This window comes from Callithrix jacchus, chromosome 5 (assembly GCF_049354715.1).
Source record: "Callithrix jacchus isolate 240 chromosome 5, calJac240_pri, whole genome shotgun sequence".
NCBI classification, from domain to species: domain Eukaryota; kingdom Metazoa; phylum Chordata; class Mammalia; order Primates; family Cebidae; genus Callithrix; species Callithrix jacchus.
In genome coordinates, this window is record NC_133506.1 from 58922386 (window position 1) to 58939499 (window position 17114).

The window sequence follows — 17114 nt, forward strand, 5'->3', positions numbered from 1 at the left end:
GTGCCCAGCCTGTAAACCTAATTTCCACATGCACTGGGAAACCATGAAATTCATGTGACTCTCTTTGTTGCCATGTCTCTGATGCAGTGGTCTGGAACCTGGCTGCAGGGCCTCTGAGCTGTGCCCAAGGTGAGGCTGCTCTGGAAATGGCACGAGCTGCTGCTAAGAGTGACCTTCGAGAGGAGTCGGGGGACAGGAGCCAGGGTGCTGAGGAGCTTCTTTTTCGAGCAGTATTTTAACCTTTTCACCAAATGTACGTAGTCACTAAACTGTCAATATTAGAGTGAGATTTGGGGGCATTTTTGTTCTTCTTTATACTCTTTTGCATTAAAAATAAATCACTGCTTGTAGTTTTTATAGTGGGAGATAAACACACACACGTATTAAGGCAGGCTGGACCCAGGGCTGAGACCACGAGAGGCACACACCCTGCCATGGCCAACACTCCATGGCTTGTGGCCACATCACTCCAATCTCTGCCTCCATACTGCTTTCTCCTCTGCTGTGTCCAATCTCCTTCTTCTAAGGACGCACATGACTGCACTTAGGGCCCACTGGGGTAACCCGGGAGTGTCTCCATCTCAAGCTCTCCTGTCTAAGACAGGCCACGTCCAGCTGGCAGGGATCCCAGTCAACTCTGTGGGTCCAGTGGATGGGACAGACTTTGGGGAGTAGCTGCAAGAATGGCTGATCCCAAGGGAGTGCTACTGCCTGTCCCTCTTGTCAAGGTGGTTCAGGAATTACCTGTGGATGCCAGAACAGTCACTGCACCCCACCCACCCCCAAATGGTGGGACAGGGCTGGGTGAGGTCTGGGCAGGCATCGTGGCAGCCACAGCCAGCACTGGGGTCAGACGAGGTCAGGCGCTGACCCGCAGCAGGTGTGGGCTCTGGGAGCCTTGGCCCTGCAGCTGCAGAGCAGGAGCGCTAGCCTCCCAGGGTGCTGCAGGGAGGACATGATGACCGGGCTCCAGCGTCCTCATGGGAGCCACCCCTGTGCAACCTCAGGGGTCTGCCCCATTTCTCAACACACAAACTTCATGTCCTCACTCCTTCCAGATTCCTGCAGCGGGTAAGGGCTGTGGCCCCGTCCACAGGGAGAGGCGAAGGCCAGAGCGGTCCCCACTCCTGGACAAGGTGGACCAGGATGGGGGCTACACTGGCCCCCGGGGAGATGGCTTGACTCACCTGGATCAGGCCTGCTGCCGGGTTCCGCCTCTTCTCAAAGTGCTTCTGCCGATGCTGCTCCTGAACCTTCAGGGCAAAGCCAGACCCCAAGATGCCCTGCAATTCATCAGGGTCAGGCCACACTCCAGGGACCCCACACCCCAAATTCATCAGGGTCAGGCCACACCCCGGGGACCCCACACCCCAAATTCATCAGGGTCAGGCCACACCCCGGAAACCCCACACCCCCAATTCATCAGGGTCAGGCCACACTCCGGGGACCCCACACCCCAAATTCATCAGGGTCAGGCCACACCCCGGGGACCCCACACCCCAAATTCATCAGGGTCAGGCCACACCCCGGGGACCCCACACCCCAAATTCATCAGGGTCAGGCCACACCCCGGGGACCCCACACCCCAAATTCATCAGAGTCAGGCCACACCCCAGGGACCCCATACACCCCAACTCCTCAGGTTCAGACTATGCCTCGGGACTCATCCCCTGACTCTGCAGGGTCAGACTATAGCCTGGAACTCACACCGCGACTCCTCAGGGTTGGACTATGCCTGGGACTCACCCCCCGACTCCAAGGCAGCGGGGCAGCCAGACTTACTGCAGGAAGCGCGAAGAATGAGACCCCAATGAGGGTGAAGGTCGCCGCGAGGAGCCTGCCATTCCAGGTCTGGGGGTACTTGTCCCCGTAGCCAATGGTGGTTAGCGTGATCTGCAGGACCGGAGGCTCCAGTCACGGAAGGGCCTGCTCACACCCGAGGGCAGGCAGGATGCCCGCCAGCAGCTCAGGGCTAAGGCTGGGACAGATTCGGGGCCACCCCCATGCCGCCACCCACACGGAGCTGGGTGAGGCCAGGGTCAAGGTGGGCTGCAGTTCGTCCCTGGAGCCCTCTCCAAACTCCCCACACCTCTTCCCCTACAGGCCAGAAGCCGGGTCCAGCCAAAGGCTCTGTTGCTTCCTCACATTGAGAGCCAGAGGGCAAGCAACGTGACTCCCCCAAGGGCTCAGGCAGGACAGTGGCCCCCAACCGGCTGCAGGGCCCAGCTGGGGAGACGGGAGTGGCGAGAGGGACCCAGATAAATGGGCGGCGTGAGCAGGGGGCTCAAGGGGCGCATGGGGGTCTCCAGGGGTGAGCAGGGAGTTCAAGGGGCACGGGGGCTTGTGGGGCATGCAGGGGGCTCCCCGAGCCTGACCTGAGCTGAGGCCAGAGGAGAAGAGGTGGGCGGGAGGAGGCCACGAGGAGAGGCAGGGGAGTGGTCCCCACAGGGGTGGAGGATGGGCTCCTCCTGGAGCAGGGACCCCAGGGGTTTTATTTAGAGTTTCTCTCAGGGTGGTGGGCAAGGGGGCAGGTCAGGCCGCCCCAGGGGCCTGGGTGAGGGGAAGGAGAGAAGGGGCTTGTCTCCAGGCAGCTCCAACAAGAGACACCGTGGGGGCCTAGAAAGTCGGGGCAGGCACCCTGCACTCAGGGCTAGACGTGGGAGCCACAGCCACCCTGCCGCCAGAACCACAAGCCAGGGGGCTCAGGACAGCCACACGGGGAATGCCCTGGCTGGGGCCAGAAGGTGGGCTAGCAACAGGCCCTGGGGGGACAGGGTCTTACATAAACAGACGGAGGGGTCAAGGCAAGAGTGCAGACGCAGGGCCAGGGGTCCCACCCCCAGGAGCGGGGAGCAGGGTCTTAGATAAGCAGAGGGACAGGTCGAGGCAGGAGCGCAGACAGCAGGGGTCCCACCCCCTGGGAGGGGAGATCTCTCACCAGGACCTGCAGCCCCAGGAAGGGAGTCTACCCTGGGCTCTGATGATGCCGCTGTGTGGTCTGAGGACAGGGTGGGCAGGGCGCCCACTCCCCACAGACAGGAAGCCTCGGCCTGGCACAAAGCAGCAGCAGCACCTGGGGCCTCAGCCACCACCACAAGCAGCTCACACAGGAGGCTCTGAGCAGGAGGCTGCCACACGGAGCAGGTGGGAGGCTGGGCGAGGCCTGGACCTCGAAACCTCTCACAGAGAGACAGAGATGGAGACAGAGAGAGACAGAGACAGAGAGAGAGACAGAGACAAACAGAAAGAGACAGAGACAGAGAGACAGAGACAGAGAGATACACAGAGAGAGAGATAGAGACAGAGAGACAAACAGAGACAGAGAGACAGAGACAGACAGAAAGAGAGAGACACAGAAGGACAGAGACAGAGAGAGACCGAGATAGAGAGACAGAGAGACAGAGACAGAGAGATATGCAAAGACAGAGACACAAACAGAACCAGATAAAGACAAAGAGATACAGACAGACAGATATGGGCCTGGCACAGTGGCTCACACCTGTAATCCCAGCACTTTGGGAGACCGAGGTGGCTGGATCACTTAAGCCCAGGAGTTTGAGACCAGCCTGGCCAACATGGTGAAACCCTGTCTCAACTAAAAATACAAAAATTAGCCAGGTGTGGTGGCGCACACCTGTAGTCCCAGCTACTCAGGAGGCTGAGGCAGGAGAATCACTTGGGCCTAGGAGGTCGAGGCTGCAGTGAGCTATGACTGCGCCACTGCACTCCAGCCTGGACAACAGAGCAAAATCTTGTCTCAAAAAAAAAAGAGAGAAAGACACAGACAGCAGAGAGACGGGTGGGGCAATGAGACATGGACCCTGGCCAGAATGCTGGGAGAACAGGTGAGTCAAAAGAAGCCAGAGAATCCCAGAGCAGTTTCCGAGCCCGGGGCCCACCGAGGGCCAAGTCTGTGGAAGGGGCCAGGCCCTCCACCCCTCCCCGGGGGGGGGGGGGGGGGTTCAGACACTTTCACACACAGCTCTTCAAAACTTTCTGCCCCTGAAATTTTCTCAGCTGGCCATTGACCTGCTCCTCTGAAATGGGGGCAACTTCAGGAAAAGGAAGCTGGAGGCCTGGTGGACAGGGCCTGGACTTTGGGGGAAGCAAGGGTGGGATTCCCTCCATATTGGGGGGCCCCCAAAGGCAGCAAGAAAGGGAAATCAGGGTGGATCTCACTCTCTCCCAGTAGGAGGTACACAGTCAGCATGTTTCAGTCGGGGAATACCAGCATCCCTATTTGCTGTTTGGAATTAATCAGATAAACCCCAAAGCAAAGCACAGAAGCGGCCCCATCCACCATGGAGGGGCCCGGGGAAGGGCACGGTGGGCGCAGAGCCAGCTATATTCTCACCTGACGCGAGCAAGACCCCGAAAAAACCCAAATAAAAATCTCAGTCCAATCCCAAAAATAAGAAGGCTGTTGCCGCCTCCACTGAAGCCCTAGGGCCCAGCAGTCACAGCTCAGGATGCCCCGGGCCCATGCTGACCCCGTGGCAGGGCCAAAGCCACACACATGGCTCCGTGAGCTCAGTGAGCCCAGGACATCCACCTGGTCCACAGCCTGGGCCCGGGCACACTCAGCTCTCAACCCCTACCCAAGCCCTGCTTGGGAAGACAGAGTCTGGGTCTCATGCAGTTAATAAAATATTTCAGATCAGTTGCTTGTGCCTTGGGCACCAGGTGGAGCTACCCACACCTTCCCCATGGGGCTGAGCCACTTGGCTGGCATGTGTGGGGCTGGGCTGGGGCCTGGTCTCAGCCTCCCAGGAGACCACACACCCTGCCCTGCACACCACCAACCTGAGGGTGCCTGTGGCCCCAGGTGGGGAGGAGCCTGGGAGCCAGGTCTGTTCAGACGTGCTCAGAGTGGGGCCTGCAGAGCTGCCTGGTCTCCAAAAGCACAGAGCATCAGGGACCCCACCCCATTTGGGCCAGGAACCCTCTCAGCAGGTGACTTGCTCCAAGAGGAGCCCCGCCATAGCACAGGCACAGGTGCTAAGGGGGCGGGCTGGGGTCCCAGCAGCAGGAATGCCAGGGAGGGGGTGGCCTGGAGACCACCTGGACAGACAGTCTGGAGGCCAAGCTGTCCTTCTTCAAATTCTCTCACCTCTCACTCCAAGGGGCAGGGCCAGGGAAGGAGGCCAGGGACGACAGCAAGGCCCAGGACATGGCAGCCAGCCACAGGCACCGAGGACAAAGCCTCCCACCCACCAGCCCCACCGCCACACGCAAGGTCACGGGGTCAGCCTCTGAACCAGGGTTGCCCAGGACAGACCTCCTAGGGATGCCTCTTCTCTCCCTTCCCCCAACAATCTGGACAAGGAGCAGGTGGGGGGGTCACTCAGGAGGAAGAAGATCCCACCATGGCTGAGCTCAGCGCTGCCACCCACCCTGGGCCCAGCCCTCCCCACCCAAACCCCTGCCTCAGCCACGACCATGTGCTGTCATGACCACAGGCGGCCAGCAGGTGGCCCCAAAGAGTCGTATGGAGCCGGCTCAGCCAGGGAGAGCCTGGTCCAGCAACCGGACAGGGGTGTGTCCTCAGCCAGCGGGCAGGCGGGACAGCAGGGAGAGGAAAGGCCACAAGGCCCACGACTCACCAGGCCCCACCAGAGTGCGTCCGCGTAAGTGTCAAAGTGGTCGTTCTCCCCCTTCTCCGCCAAATACACCAGGAACGAGGCCAGGATAAGGCAGAGGAAGCCAATGTACCAGGCGGTGACCAGCTCCTGCCAGGCAGATGGCATCGCCGTCACCACCAGCCACCTGCCTCCGGAGCACTGCAGCCTTGCCCCAGCCTTCCCTGGGCTTCATCTCCAGGGATGTGGGGCTGAACCCCTCTCCTGAGGCCAGCAGAGGCTCCACACAGGGTCAGTGGCGGGGCTGGCCAGGGGTACCCGGAGCAGCGGCCAGCTTCACTCTCGTAGCTGCTCCAGCCCCTGCCCCTGTGCCTCCAGCAGCTCGCGTGGCTGGCCCGCCGTGTTCTCCAGGGTCAGCAGTGTCTGTGCCAGTGGCTGGCGGAGCTGGAGAATCTCGGGACTGTGGAGACCCACCCTCGGCCTCTCTGAGCCTCAGGGCACAGATGTGAAACGGTGCCCACTCCAGCCAACACCCAACCCCATGGCATCCAGGGAGAGAGGGGCCCCCAGGGGCTGACCCCTGCCTGTTCTGCAGACAAAGCCACCACCCGGCCAGGGCACAGGGGGGAAGAAAATGGGGAGGGGCCGTTTGAGCAAATAAGCCCACCCATGCGTAGGGTGGATGGACAGCACAGTCTGACAGGATGGAGTCTCAGTCACCGGGGACCCCCGCCAGCTGCCGCGGCAAACCGCAGCTTGAACCACCACCAGGCACGTGAGTAGCTTGGCGTATTGATCCAGGCACTAAAACCCAGGAAGAATACACCCAACGACAGAACCCAGAGTTCTCAGCAGGAAAGTGAGGGGGGCGGGGGATGCAGGGGCGGAAATGGCCTGGCCTGGCCTTTCGGAAAAACAACTTTCTGGAGACAGATGACAAAGATGGCCCAAGCCCTGGGAAGAGGCACCAAGAAGAAAGGCTGGGGAGTGGCTTCACCACCTGAAGGGCTCCCAGGCCCGTCCAGCCAGACCCACCGCTGACCTCCTTCCCTCCACCCAGGGCTCTCGGAGCAAGCCCTGGGCAGGGGAGGCCCAGTGCAGGCTCGGGGACCCACCACCAGCCTGGGCGCCACGGCTCACCTTGCTGTGGGCATAGACCACCGAGCCCAGCAGCTTCCAGGTGCCGCCCCGTCGGTCCATGCGGATCATCCGCAGAATCTGCAGGAAGCGCAGGCTCCGGAGCGCAGACGTGGCAAAGACGTTGCCCTGGGAGCCAGCGGCCAGCACCGCGATGGAGGCGATCAGCACCATGATGTCTGCGAGGTGGGCGTGGAGCTGCTGAGCTGGGGCTGCCCCAGCAGCTCCTGGGGAAACCCCCGCCCAGGGTTCCAGGATGCTGTGCAGAGGGCAGGGAAGGTGCGTGCCAAGTGCCGGGCATGGGCTCTGCCCGGCCTCAGGAAGGCCGTTACGACCGTCCACCCTACCTGTGGGGCCCGGGACAGGCAGCCTGGTGCCACGTCCCTCTTCCTGAAACTCAGGCAGAGTTAACCACAGGCTCTGACTCCAAGTCAGCAGGTGAGAAGAAACTTCCAGAAGGAGCCCACGCAGACACCCCAGCTCCCCCCAGGGCTGAGTCCGTGCCTGGGTCCCTGGCCCCAACACCCGCACCAGGCCTCACCAATCACACAGAACGGCTTCCGGGCGAACTTCAGCCTTCCCCTCCAGCCGCGGTAACGGCAGCAACAGCCCGCAGCCCAGATCCGCACGAAGTACTCAACACCGAACACCACGATGGTCACAATTTCCTGCAGGGGAGGCGAGCTGAGGCCACGTGAGGCCTGGGGGAGGGCCTGGGGGCCCTGCCTGGGCACCCACAGGGGCTGTTCTGGCCCAGAGACCAGGCCACAGGGCCGGAGGCCCCCACAGGAAACTGCAAGCTTAGCCCGACCCCTCTCCAGCCTCTGGGCAGGACGGGTTGGGCCCTCTGGGGTCCCTGTATCCAGGGGGCCACCCTCCCCCCATCCCTGTCTGAGCTGTGGGGGGCTCTATCTGAGCTGGAATAGGAGCCTGTCTGAGCTGTGGGAGGGTGGCCCTATCTGAGCTGGGGGCTCTGTCTGGGCTAGGGGACCCTGTCTGAGCTAGGGGACTGCCCTGTCTGAGCTGGGGGGCTTCCCTGTCTGAGCTGGGGGACTCTATCTGATCTGGGGGGGGCCCTCTCTGAGCTGGGAGGCCCTGTCTGAGCTGGGGGACCCTGTGTGAGCTGGGGGTGTACAGCAGGGCCATGAAAGACCCAGGTAACTACAAGGGGGCACAGCCCCCAACCAGACCTTGGGCAGTCCCAGGACAGAGGGACAGGGCGGGCAGTAGAGGGAGGGGCATTTGGGTGGGGACCACTCTCTCTGAGAGCCCCCCACCCCGTTACCAACAGCAACACAGGAATTGTACTCCCTCCTGTTGCCATGGCAGCCACCCCGCCCTGGCACAGCATTGCTGCCAGCGTCACCACCCCCACCCCAACACCCACGCCTGCCGTCTGCTGGGGACACCCCACAGCTTTGGCTCCGGAGATAATGGGAGGGTAGGAAAAGGGGGCTGAGGGGATGGAGGCGCGGCTGTCAGCTGCTGTGACGTCACCAGAGCGGGTGAGGCAAAGCCTGAGTTACTCACAGCCAGGGTGGGGCTGTGGGGCTGGGGGCAGGTGGGGCTGACAGAGCACCAAGTCACAGCCCGTGCTGGGGCTGTGGGAGCTGGTTCGGGGCTAGAGGGTGCAGGGCAGGGGAGAGGGGTTGTGCAGTGGGGGTCGGGGAGGCCTGTACAGGAAGCCAGGGTTGGGGGTGTCAGAGGTTCTGTAGTAACAGGAATGGGGGACAGACACCTAGGCAGCTCAGGAATAGGGGACAGACACCCAGGCAGCTCCGGTTCCTTCCCAGGCCCCTCTGGCCCCCACCACCCTCACTCGGGGCTCACCAGGATGTAGAGGGCCCCCTCCGAGCTCTTCTCATACTCCTTGATGGTGGAAAACACAGACAGCACGAGGCAGGAGAAGACCAGGAGGAACCTGGGGAGCAGGGAACACATGCTCAGCCGGGCCTCAGGGGCACCAGAGTGGCTACGTCTCCAGAACACAGGACCCCACTCCCCACCCACCCCACCAGAGCCCACACCGGCCAGAGGGCACCCCTCAGCCGTCTCCTGGGACCCCGGAACTCCACAGTGGCAGGGTGCGCAGCTGCCCCCCACCCCAGGACGCGCCCCCTCTCCATGCCGGCCCCGCCCCCTCTGTCTGGTTTCAGCCTGGCAGCCTCATCCTTTGGGAAAGTCTCCAAAACTCTGAGTCAAATGGGAACAGCCAGGCCTGCCCATCAACTGCTGCAGAAACAGAAAAAGCAACACCGCTGGGGCAGAAGGCTCCAGATCAACCCACCCATCTCCTCACAGCCCGTGCCGTGTATCTCCTCTCCAGACCCAGACGCAGAGAGCTTCCCTCTGCCAGTCAAATCCGGAGCCAAGCAACAAGAGCTCCTCAGATCATCTGCTTTCCAGCCTCTCCCTGGCTGCCAGGAGACTCAGTTTCTCCTTCCTCCTGGTTGCAGGCACCTCCTCCAGCCAGTGATTCCCACTGTGACTGCTCTTCCCATCCTCTTCCCTCAGGACCATCTGACTCACTAACCCTTTTCAACCTCCCCTCAGATGCTCAAGTTCACAGCCACACCAAAATTCTCCCAAATATATGTAGTTGTTTTTTTTTCAGACAGAGTTTCACTCTGTCACCAGGCTGGAGTTCAGTGGCATGATCTCGGCTCACTGCAACCTCCACCTCCCGGGTTCAGGCGATTCTCCTGCCTCAGCCTCCCAAGTACCTGGGATTACAGGCGTCCGCCACCACGCCCAGCTAATTCTTGTATTTTTTAGTGCAGACAGGGTTTCACCATATTGGCCAGGCTGGTCTCGAACTTTTGGACTCAGGTGATCCTCCTGCCTCGGCCCAGCAAAGGGCTGGGATTACAGGTGTGAGCCACCTCGCCCCGCCCAGACGTGTGACTTTTCCTCGGCCCTGCGTCCTCCTCTGATACAAGCAGCTCTGATTCACTTGCTCCCTTGCCCACCCAGAAAGCTGCAGACAGGAGGTGCCTGCCCGGCTGTGGCTGCAGCAAGGCCACCCACATAAAAGAGACAGAAAATCTCCCAGCTTTTCCTGGGAGCAAAGCTGAGCGTCCCGGAGCCTCAAGCTGCTGCTTTGGCAGGAAAGCAGCCCCCGCCCTTGAAGTCACGGAAGCGCACGAGAGAGAAACCCACTTCTCAGGAAGCAAATGCTTCATCTCCTTTACACCTCTCACATGTGTCCTGGGATGTGCAGGGGACGTGTCTGACATCCGGGTCCTTAGTCACAGCCATAACGGAGGCCACTCATGGAACAAGCCCTCGTTCCCGGCAACGGGAGAGAAACGTTGCCTTTTCCCTGACAACGGTGCTGCCTCTCATTCCAACCATGCTCAGATCAGGAGCCGGCAGGGACCGGCCACAGAGCGGCCACCGCCCGTTGTCCACACTCACCATCGCCTCCCACACCCAGCGGCACGGCCACCACAGAGCCCGAGGGCCCTGCTGTGTCTCCAGCCTGGCCCCGCCCCACAGACTCAAACCCGAGCCCTTCCTCCATCCCACGTCCAGGGGACTGCGGTGGTGGGGGGAGGTTCCCCACACACAGAATCCCCTTCCTCCCATCCCCGAAGCAGCTCCACAGCCCTGACTGGGTGCCAGGGCACTGCCCCCGCCCCCCTCTCCCCACTCCCACAAAGGAAATACTTCCTGGATGCCCTGGCCTGCAGGGCCGGGGGGCTGGCCACCAGCATGGGCATCCCAGGGGCTCTCTTCAGCCCAGACACACCCCCTCATCGCTGGAGTTTCAGGCACCACAGAGCCTGGCCAGACCCTCCCTCCCATCACAGCTTCACCATTCCCTTTCCAGTCTGCGGGCGCGGAGGTGCTCATGGGATTGAGGCCTGGCCAACCACTGCCATCGAGTGGTGGCCCCAGAACCTCTGCTGGAACTACCAGGAAAAAGGCGCCCCCTTCCCACCGAGGCTGCCAATTAGGAGGAGGCAGGCCTGGGGCACTGGTAGGAGGATGGGTGAGCACAGGAAAACCTGCCGGAAAATGAGGTCACCACGAGGAAGCCAGCACCAAGGGACCAGGGAAGAATTATAAAGACATGTAATGAGAGCACCTGGATCCAGCTGTGCCTGAAGCCCCTTGGACTTCAATATTATGTAAGCCCATTACTTACGAAACTTTGGATTTGTTCTCTGCCGCTTGCAAATAAAAGATCCCTGACCTTTCAGGCTATGAGCAGCTGACGGGCCTGAGTGTGGCCCTGCTCTGAGCCCACGCCTGACTCCACCATGCTGTGGCCACGTGCTACTCCAACCCATGTGGCCGTGACAGAAGCTGCATGGATCAAAAGGAAAAAAACCAAACAATTCCTCTCGGTATGAGGCACTATTTAGGGAGCAGAGGTCAGCGTCAGCCACGGTGTCTGGAGGGTTTGGAGGATTTGGGGAGCAGAAGTCAGCGTCGGCCATGATGTCTGGAGGGTTTGGAGGATTTGGGTAGCAGAGGTCAGTGTCGGCCACGGTGTCTGGAGGGTTTGGGAAGTAGAGGTCAGCGTTGGCCGAAGTGCCTGGTGGGAAGAGCACCCCAGTCCACTCACGGCTTCGCTGTCTCTCAGGAGAGCCCCTGGAGAGCACGGCAGGGGAGAGGACTCACCGAAGGCTAAGGCTGTGGCTGGGAGAAGAGGGAAGCCCCAGCATCTCAGCCTGCAGGGAGAATTCTCAGACTTTGGCCACAGAGGCAGAAGGACAGGACCAGGCCATCCAGGCACAGACCTGGGGTCCCAATCAACCCAGGCTCAGGCTCCAAGCCCGCTAACCGGGATCAGCCCACTGGGCGGTGGCAGCAATTCCAGCAGGTAATTAAGCCCACGCTTAGAGCAGGCCCCATCCTGCACCATCGGTACCACACACCAGCACCCACACCCAGTGCACAGCTCTGCATCACCCTCACCCCTTGGACCCCCTCACCCATCACGCTCCAGGAGCCTGCTGCCCTCAGGCCTTGCACTGCCCCCACCCTGCCTCACCACCTCTCCCTAACCCAAACCCCCAGGTGCCCCAAACCCTCCACCTGCTGCTCCAGAGGGGCCTAGATGAAGCCTGCTGCTCTTTCAGAGGTCACAGGCAAAGCGCCCACGCCAGGCAAAGTCCCCATGTGGGGGATCAGGGCTGGACCTCCCTCCCCAAGTGGCTTAAGCCTTCCAGGAATAAGGCAGCGCTGATGCCCACCCCACTGCCCCCTGGAGAAGCCCCAGGTGAGGGAGTCCATGGATGCCCCAGGCAAGGACCAGGACTCCCTGAGGCATCACTGGGCACCGCAGTCACCCCTGAGGGCAGAGCCTGAGAACACTGCTAGGAGGGTGCAGGGAGCCAGGAAATCCCTAGTTCAGACGTTACACAGGGTCAAGGTGGGGTCAAGTCTGAACAAGAGTGGCAGGCGTCAGGGTGACACCTGGCAGGGCTGTGTCTGTGGAGCCGGGGCTGCGGAGCTCAGAAGCAGGGGAGGGCAGACCTGTGCAGAGAGCCCTTGGCATAACTAACTCCAACTTAGAAAAAGGCTCCATTTGTCTTTCACAGAGCGCTCTACGAAGGAGGAAAAGATGTTTTGTTTAATAACAACAAGGACAACAAAAAAACTAGGCAGGTGTGATGGCACACGCCTCTGATCCCAGCTGCTCAGGAGGCTAAGGCAGAACTGCTTGAACCCAGAAGGCGGAGGTTGTAGTGAGCCAAAATCGTGCCACTGCACTCCAGCCTGGGTGACAGAGCAAGACCGTCTCAAAGGAAAAAATAAATTGAAATAAACTGACTCAAGAAGAAACAGAAAATCTAAATAGATCCATAACAAAGAACCAGCAATCAAAAAACTTCCAACTAAAGAAAAGTCCAGGAACTTTCACCGCAGTTATTGTACTTTTCAGCTTCCAAAGAGAAAGTCAATTTCTTTTTTTTTTTAAGACGGGGTTTCACCACGTTGGTCAGGCAGGTCTTGAACTCCCGCTCTCAGGTGATCTGCCCGCCTTGGCCTCCAAAGTGCTGAGATCACAGGCTTGAGCCACTAGAAAAAAGTCAATTTCAATAAAGACATTGAATCGGCCAGGTATGGTGGCTCTCGCCTGTAATCCCAGCACTCTGGGAGGCCAAGACATGTGGATTACCTGAGGTCAGGAGTTCGAGACCAGCCTGACCAACATGATGAAACTTCGTCTCTAATAAAAATACAAAAATGAGCTGGACATGGCGGTGTGCACCTGTAGTCCCAGCTACCTGGGAGGCTGAGGCAGGAGAATTGCTTGAACCCGGGAGGCAGAGGTTGCAGTGAGCCAAGATTGTGCCACTGCACTCCAGCCTGGGCGACAGAGCAAGATTCTGTCTCAAAAAAAAAAAAAAAGAAAGAAAGAAACAAATAAAAAAATAAAGACCAAGTTCAACTAGAAAAGGACACTCACAGCCCCTCCTCCCCCTCCACCCTCCCTGGAGGCCTGTCTTCACTGCGGCTGGCAGCCCAGCCCAGGCCTCCAGGCAGCTTCCTACCCTCTGCTGTGTCTTATTTCTCCTGATGTTAAACCTGACTTTGTGGTGGAACGTGTGCCCTGTCGGGATGAGAACTCGGCAACGTACAGTTTGCAACACTGACCCATGTGGCGTGGCTGTGACCATGGTGTGGTCGTGACTCCACGTAGATCGTGGCTTGACTGAAACGGCATCAATAAAAGCCTGACCTTGTGGACAGACAGATACCACGTGGACCGCATGTCAAGCCCATCCTGTGTACAAAGCGCCTCCAGCATGTGGGGCCTCAGGAGAGCTCTCCCCAGCCAAGAACAAGAGGGCGGCCTTGCCACTCCAGGCTCGATTCACCCACAGGTGAATCGCTTCCCACTGCCCAGACCCAGTCATCTCCCCAACAAACACCACCCAGATGTGGAGAGGCCGGCATGGCCCCCTGCAGCCCCCCTCCAGCTCACTGGAGCCCCCCCAAGTCCCTGAGTCCTCCAGCCTGGGCAGACGAGGTCCCCACAGCTCTGCCTTCCGACTCCCCAACAGTGGCCTCTGCTGCGCGGCCCGGGAAGGGAAGATGGGGGACAGGGTGGTCCTCCTGAGTCCTGCCCAGGAAGGACACGGCCATGTTTCAGAAGCACGCAGGACCATGCGGTGTGAAGCAGAGGCATGGTCAAGACAGGCGGCTCGGCCAAGGTCAGCCCCACAACCTGCCCATCCCAGCAGCAGAGCCAACTGAGACCTGGCCCTGCTCAGCCACAGGCGGCGGGGATGGTGCCTTCAAAGACTCTGTCCACCGGGCAGCAAAACCAGAGGCGAAGGGGCAGGGGCCACGTCTTAAAGCGTCTCATGTGAAACCTCAGCATCTCTAGCGTGAGCCCAAGTCCAGATTCCACCCACACGCACCCTGAACACGCCCCAGCCCATGCCGCTGAGAGGCTGTAATCCCCATGCCCGCCTCTGAGCGAGGCCTTCGTAAAGTGTGGCCACAGCTTCACTACGATCCTTAAAAAGCAGGTGACGGCCAGTGCCCACGGCCCCCACACTGGCCGTCCTGTGGGACCCACCAACTACAGGGGCTGCAGAGGGAGTCCGTCCCTCACACCTTATTCCCCAGGTGAAAGCCTTTCTAAAGAGAAATTTCTAGAAAGAGAGCACCCATCAGTCATCCTAAGTCCCTACAGAAAAGGCAGGATACATGCTTCGTTCTTTTCATTTTCTTCTGTATAGGTTTTCACAATCGGATTGGCTCAGTGAGATCTTCCAAAGGAGGTGGGAGCAGGTGGTTATTTGCTTCCTCGCTGAGGACCCTGCAAAGGCGTAGCCCCACCCGCTGTGCTCGCTGCTCAAATGGGCCCGTCTACCTTTGCCCAGTAGGGCAGGGAAGGTCACTCCATCCTGGCCAGAGGACCACGCGGCCATGTCCCACCAAGCTCTCCAAGAAACAGAGCTGACTGCAGAGCCGGTGCCTCACCAACCACGTGGGGACTGACTTTGAGGAACAGGCCCCTGAGTGCGTGGGAGCTGCCGAGTCAGCGGGCCAGCCAGAATTCCCAGCAAGAACTGATGCTGCCATCTGAGTCCAAAGTCCACAGAGCAGGCTAGAAACTCGACGGCTTCCATGCTGCCATCTTGAGGAAAGTTCCCTGTCTTCCAGAAACCTCAGTCTTTTCTCTCTAGGCTGCAGCTGCCAGGACAAGGCCCACCCCAAGGTGGAGGTCACTGGCCTAACTCAAAATCTGCTGAACTAAGTGTCCATCAAGCTGGAAAATTCCTGCACAGCACATCGAGGCAGATGTGTGGTCGCCAGCCGGGCCCCGTGGCGCAGCCAGGCGAATGTATAAAATGACCACCACAGGCCATCAGAGGACACAGGGCCCTCGGCCAGAGGCCTGGCCTGTGGCGGGACGGGCTGATTTGTCCGTGCAGGCACAGAACGCCCTCACTGGCGTCTGAGGACAGTCATGGGGAGACCCGGTCTCCTGCCTGCGGATTCAGGGCAGGTCCAGGCCACGCATCTGCCCAAATCCCCCACCGGCCAGCCCCCACCGGGACCTGCCTCGTGGGAACCAGGAGCCTCCCCGCAGACAGAGAGGACGCCTCGTTCCAGGGTGACATGCCAGCCGGAGCTCCAGCCGCAGGGGCAGGGGTTGGGGCGGGGGCAGGAGTCCCTGCAGGCTGGAGAGGGTCCAGGACTGGGTGAGAAGCTCAAAGCACAGCGCTGCACGTGGAGGCCGGGCAGGCCTTAGCAGCTGGGGGGCTAGCTCGGTCCAAGAGCCAGTGCCTGCCCCCGCCGATGCACCCCCGCACTGCCACCCCTGAAACCACGAGCTGCCGCCCATCCTGCCCTATCCGGCTACCACCCGTTGTGGACGTGGGCGAAGCAGCACCAGGAACGCCCTGCCTCGGCGTATCTGGGTCCCAAGGAGGCCCCCTAGGAGACAAGGGTCCTCCTCCCGCCTCTACAAGCCCCAGCCTCCAGCAGGAAGGCACTGGCCCTGAGGCGTTGTCGCCAGGGGGCATTCAGCCCCACCCACATGTGAGGTCGACCCAGAGGCCTCTGCCCCCACCCCAAAGCTCCCGGCTGCAGTCAGGGGCCCTGGCAGCGGTGCCCAGGCCCAGGCAGGCAAACCACACGCCAGGGACATCCCATTTCCAAGCCGCGATTAATTTCCTGTGCTTACTGGCCAAGTTCTTCAATTAACTGAGCCCTGGGAAAAACGTGCAGACGTCTCGTGCGCCTTCTGTGGGTGATTCTCTGTCTGCCTAGCGGGGTTTCTGTGGGTGATTCTCTGTCTGCCTAGCGGGGTTTCTGTGGGTGATTCTCTGTCGGCCTAGCAGGGTTTCTGTGGGTGGTTCTCTATCTAACGGGGTTTTCTCTGGACTCTCAGTGGGGTTGGAGCAGGGGAGGATGGGGAGGTCCCTGGCTTCCTAGTCAGAAGCCCAGAGTCTTGGGAGGCAGAAGAGGCGCAGCTGGGACACAGAGGGCATCACCCATCACAGGAGGGGCTCAGGGACCCTGCTCAGCCCAGCAGAGCCACACACACAGTCCTGTGGGCTTCCCGGAGGAGGTGTGTACAGGGGGAGGGAGGACCCTACAGGGTAAAGAGGAGTTGGCCACAAGCAGAAAAGGGGAAAAGAGCAGGTGGGGAGGCCTAGAGAGAGAAGTGCAGGTGTGTCCGTTTCTGGTCGAGGGTGAGGCTGACCAGATTTGAGAACAGGCGGGGTGAGGGCAGGGATGGCCCCACAGACTCGAATTCTGAGACCTTGCTGCTGCATCCAAGAAGGCCAGCTCCTCGGGCTGCAAGGAACCTTCCTCCAAATTAAGAAAGAACGAGGCCCAGGTCCCTGGTGACCAGGCTTCTCGAACCATCTCAGAAACCCTGGAGACAGAGTGCACGCAGATACGGCCGAGCTGCGGCTGCTCCCCGCAGGCATGGACCAGGAGGAACGGAGCCAGAATTCAGGGAGAAGATGGATCTCCTGCAGCCAGCCCCTCAGAAGGCTCCGGCTGCTTCCAGCTCAGCTTCCGCCAGCCTTGCCTGCCCCTGCCCCCGCCCCCGCCTCGCTGGTCCTGCAGACCCTGCGCTCTGGGATCCGCCCCTCCCACCTCGGCCCCACCCGGAAAGTGCAGGCATCACCTCCCAGTTTTGTTTTTTAAGTTTTTGGAACAGATGGCACAGATGGCACTGCTGGGGGCAGCCGGTGCAGGGGAGGCAAAAAGATGGACGCCCGGGAAGAGCCGCAGAGGAGGGAGGAGGTAGCTCAGGTGCATCTGGGCCCGTCTGGGGGACGAACAGATCCCAGTGCCTCGGCCATGGCCTCAGGCCCCAGACAGACCAGGGAAGAAGCCTCCGAACTGCACACAGTCCCGAATCGCTGCCCAGCCGCCCAATCGGCTGAGCTGTGAGGAAGACACAGG

The 17114-nt window shown here is 60.4% G+C and overlaps 1 protein-coding gene and 1 pseudogene across 31 annotated transcripts in view; both read right to left on the reverse strand.

Moving 5' to 3' along the window:
* Positions 1 to 17114, reverse strand: part of KCNQ2 (potassium voltage-gated channel subfamily Q member 2) — a 75844-nt gene that overhangs the window by 40705 nt on the left and 18025 nt on the right. For 28 of the 31 annotated variants that reach the window (XR_013535284.1, XR_013535285.1, XM_078372117.1 and 25 more), the window contains exons 2-7: positions 8547 to 8637; positions 7258 to 7384; positions 6720 to 6895; positions 5604 to 5729; positions 1783 to 1893; positions 1188 to 1283 (exon numbers count right to left, since the gene is read on the reverse strand). Coding sequence is in view for 29 of the 31 variants with exons in the window: in XM_078372117.1 (XP_078228243.1) it covers positions 1188 to 1283; positions 1783 to 1893; positions 5604 to 5729; positions 6720 to 6895; positions 7258 to 7384; positions 8547 to 8637 (727 nt within the window). In the remaining 2 variants the exon portion in view is untranslated. Of the gene's footprint in view, positions 1 to 1187; positions 1284 to 1782; positions 1894 to 5603; positions 5730 to 6719; positions 6896 to 7257; positions 7401 to 8546; positions 8638 to 17114 lie in introns of all 31 variants that reach the window. The other 3 variants (XM_078372119.1, XM_078372120.1, XM_078372118.1) reach the window with 1 other exon arrangement.
* On the reverse strand, positions 1900 to 5172 carry LOC144582908 (uncharacterized; annotated as a pseudogene).